At 45.0% G+C, this 3,918-nt stretch overlaps 1 protein-coding gene across 1 annotated transcript; it reads right to left on the minus strand.

The window, feature by feature from the left end:
* Positions 1-801: 801 nt before the first annotated feature.
* Positions 802-1,746, minus strand: LOC136652705 (olfactory receptor 6C75-like). The gene has a single exon (XM_066629625.1). The coding sequence runs from the start codon at positions 1,744-1,746 to the stop codon at positions 802-804; it is 945 nt and encodes a 314-aa protein (XP_066485722.1).
* Positions 1,747-3,918: the final 2,172 nt, after the last annotated feature.

The raw sequence follows: 3,918 nt of genomic DNA on the forward strand, positions 1-3,918 counted from the left end.
TAGGGTTTGAGAGTAAACCAACAGATGCAACCGTCTTGAACCAGGTGAGGACTATCAAGGCACAAAGGAAAACCAACCCATAAACTGTTCATGGTGATCTATTGAACCTGGCTTTGCCTTTTTGTATATGATTAATGTCATAATAGTAGTAGCAGTAGTAAACACTTTCAAGTCCCCTAGAAATGAATGATCCCATTTCCTTAGATTCACTTATCCACTGATAAACTCTATGACCCCCCTGCACTCCTTCCGGAGGCAAGGGCAGAGCTCCTTTCACCTCCGGAAGGTCTTCTGAGACCAGCAGAGACTGTGGATGTCTGCCTGCAGTCTCTGCCAGTCTCAGACAGAGCCTTAGAGGCAAAAAATTCACTTCTGGTTATTTGTCGTTCATGTCCAGTGCCTCCCTAGGCCTCCTAATGCCTTATAAGGCATTCAAAACATCACTTCTGGTTTTACGAAAAACAAGTGTCATTTTTTTCACGTCTGAGGCCCAGTCTGATAGATATCCGTGGCCTCTGCTGGGCTCAGATGACCCTCCAGAGGCAAGAGGAGAGGAGCTCCCTTCACCTCTGGAGGGTGGGAGTAGGCATCCCCTCCTAACGACAGATTCAGGAATCCACAGAGGGCTCCAGAACAGAACCTCTGATGATACAGGAGCACACCTTTATTGATTAGGTTCAGCTAAAGCAATGTAATATAACGAAAAACAACTTTTCAATATGATAACTTACACTCATACAAAACTAATAGTCTTGATAGCTTGAATTCTAATTAGGTAGGTTCTCACATTTACAGCATCCATCACTTTTGATGAATTCCTGAAAAATCCAATAACCAGCATAATGCTTTTCTCAGGGTATCTTTTACATCTTTGTTCCTGAGAGTGTATATGAAAGGATTGATCATAGGGGTTAGGACTGTGTACAAGCAAGAAAAGGCCTTCTTTAGGTCTCTGAATTTAATGGATGTTGGTAAGATGTAGACAAAAATCAAAGAACCATAGAAAATTGAAACTACCGTGAGGTGAGACGAGCAGGTGGAAAATGCCTTTTGCCTCCCAGTGATGGAGGGAATCTTTAGGATTGTGCTAATGATTAAAACATAGGATGTGACTGTAATGACAAATGTGGGCAGAAGTCCTATGGATGAGGTTATGAAAGATGCCGTTTCAATAACACGCGTGTTGCTGCAAGAGAGTCTGACGACAGGGGTGAAATCACAAAAGAAATGGTCAATTGTATTTTGGTTACAAAATAGGAGTTGTGGCAACAGGTATGTTGTGACGGTGATCAGAAGTAACCCGATTGTCCACGATACCGAAAGCATCAGGATGCACGTTCCTTCGCTCATCAGCGTGGCATAATGCAAAGGTCTGCATATGGCCAGGTAGCGATCATAGGACATGGCTGCCAAGAGGTAGCATTCTGTGGCTGCCACGGTACCAAAGAAGTGCATCTGCAGAATGCAGCCCCAGAAGGAAATGGTTTTGTCTCCTGTAAGGAAACTGGCCAGCATTCTGGGCAATATAGTGGTGGTGCAGGAGATCTCCACAAAGGACAGATTTGCCAAGAAGAAGTACATAGGGGTGTGGAGGTGCTGTTCGGCTGCAACCACTGTAACAATGAGGAGATTTCCAGATAGGGTCACAATATAGATGGCCAGAAAGAGAACAAAGAAGAGAATATTCCAGTTCTCAAGGTTTCCGAAACCGAGGAGGACGAACTCTGTGATGTTCTGTCTTGCCATTCAGAGCTTTTCTCAAACTGCATCTTTAGAAAATGAATCAGATATTGAGTAAAGGGAAAGTAAAGTATCCTCTGTCCCCATCCCAAAATAGCATCTTGTCAGCTGCCTACATCGGGAAGCTGTAGAATAGAAAAGCGTTCACAGCTGAATGGAAGTTCATTGGCCAGTTGCCTCATAATCTATTTTCCTTCCATAATGTATGGAAAGCTCTTGCAGCACAAGAAGAGATGTTATAGATCATAAGGGGCAGCCCAATGCAGAGAAAATTCCCCAAAGCCAACGTGGCAGCTCCAGTGCGGCTTCCGTTGCATCCAGTGGGTGAATTTTTCAGGCTGGATGTCTCCTTGAGGTAAGGAGACCTTCATCCCCTTGCCCCAGGGAAAGCCCCAGCCAGCACAATGAGTCTACTTGGACCTGCACCTGCTAAAGAGTTGGTGCAGGTCCAAATAGATTTGTGTTTGTGAATCAGGGCCAGTTCCCCCTTCCAGGAACTATCTGCCAACACCTGCCATCCCTCACCACCATCAGCCTACCCTGTGCTGCCTCCTCCCTGCCCTTCAGGTTCTCCTGCCCTATTCCTCTGTGCTGCGTGGAGAAGCCCATACCTCCTCCGGCACTTGCTCCACTCTAAACATTCTCTGGCAGGATGATACAGGCCTTCCCACTGGCACTTTCTGTAGGTGTGTAGTCATTTCCAGCCCTATTTAGAGATGTGGGGATTGGACATGGAAGCTTCTATATCAAAGTCATGTACATTGGGGCAAAAAATCAAAACTTCACATATAGGCTGATGGGTTCTGAGCTGTCTGTGACAGAACAGGAGAGAGATCTTGTGGTGGTGGTGGACAAGTTGATGAAAGTGTCGACTCAATGTGCGGCGGCAGTGAAGAAGGCCAATTCTATGCTTGGGATCATAAGAAAAGGTATTGAGAACAAAACAGCTAATATTATAATGCCGTTGTACAAATCGATGGTAAGGCCACACCTGGAGTATTGTGTCCAGTTCTGGTTGCCGCATCTCAAAAAGGACATAGTGGAAATGGAAAAGGTACAAAAGAGAGTGACTAAGATGATTACTGAGCTGGGGCACCTTCCTTATGAGGAAAGGTTATGGCGTTTCGGACTCTTCAGCCTAGAAAAGAGTTGCCTGAGGGAGGACATGATTGAGACATACAAAATTATGCAGGGGATGGACAGAGTGGATAAAGAGATGCTCTTTACACTGTCACATCACACCAGAACCAGGGGACATCCACTAAAATTGAGTTTTGAGAGAGTTAGAACAGAGAAAAAAAATTATTTCTTTACTCAGCATATGGTTGGTCTGTGGAACTCCTTTCCACAGGATGTGGTGATGGTGTCTGGCCTGGACGCCTTTAAAAGGGGATTGGACAAGTTTCTGGAGGAAACATCCATTACGGGTTACAAGCCATGATGTGTATGTGCAACCTCCTAACTTTAGAAATGGGCTATGTCAGAATGCTAGATGCAAGGGAGGGCACCAGGGTGAGTTCTCTTGTTATCTGGTGTGCTCCCTGGGGCATTTGGTGTGCCGCTGTGAGATACAGGAAGCTGGACTAGATGGGCCTATGGCCTGATCCAGTGGGGCTATTCTTATGTTCTTGTGAAGCATATAGAAGCTCCACTGCTGATGTAAGGCCCCAACCTGAGACCTTCGTCAGGCAGAGCTTGTGCTCTACCTACCACTAAGCTATGATCCCTCGCCTAAAGATCAGCAGTTACGTTTAAGTTGTCTTCCAGGTACAGTCATCTGCCATAACTGACCTTCACTTGTTGATCCCCTCGTGAAAAATAGTTTGAATATTACTGCCTGAGACTGTTGCTCTCCCCACAAGCTCTCATAGTGAGAAGGCACTCATTCCTAGAAGAATTATTTCATGAAATGTTTAGAAGTCCAGGCCAGATGAAATCATTCTGGCTTACCTGTCAGTGGGTACCAGTCTTCTATTAAGGTAGAAGGATATAAAGCAGTAAATTGTTTCATTTTTATTTATATGTCACCCCTCCCATCACACGCTTAACTCAATGACAACATCCATGCATTCTCAGAGGAAAAACACCAAGAGGAAAACAACAAGAAGTTCCCAAGAGAAATAACTGACTACAAGGGAAAATTGTATCCAAGGGAGAGCATTAGTGGGAAGGGGCAGA

This window comes from Tiliqua scincoides, chromosome 5, assembly GCF_035046505.1.
Source record: "Tiliqua scincoides isolate rTilSci1 chromosome 5, rTilSci1.hap2, whole genome shotgun sequence".
Taxonomy (NCBI): domain Eukaryota; kingdom Metazoa; phylum Chordata; class Lepidosauria; order Squamata; family Scincidae; genus Tiliqua; species Tiliqua scincoides.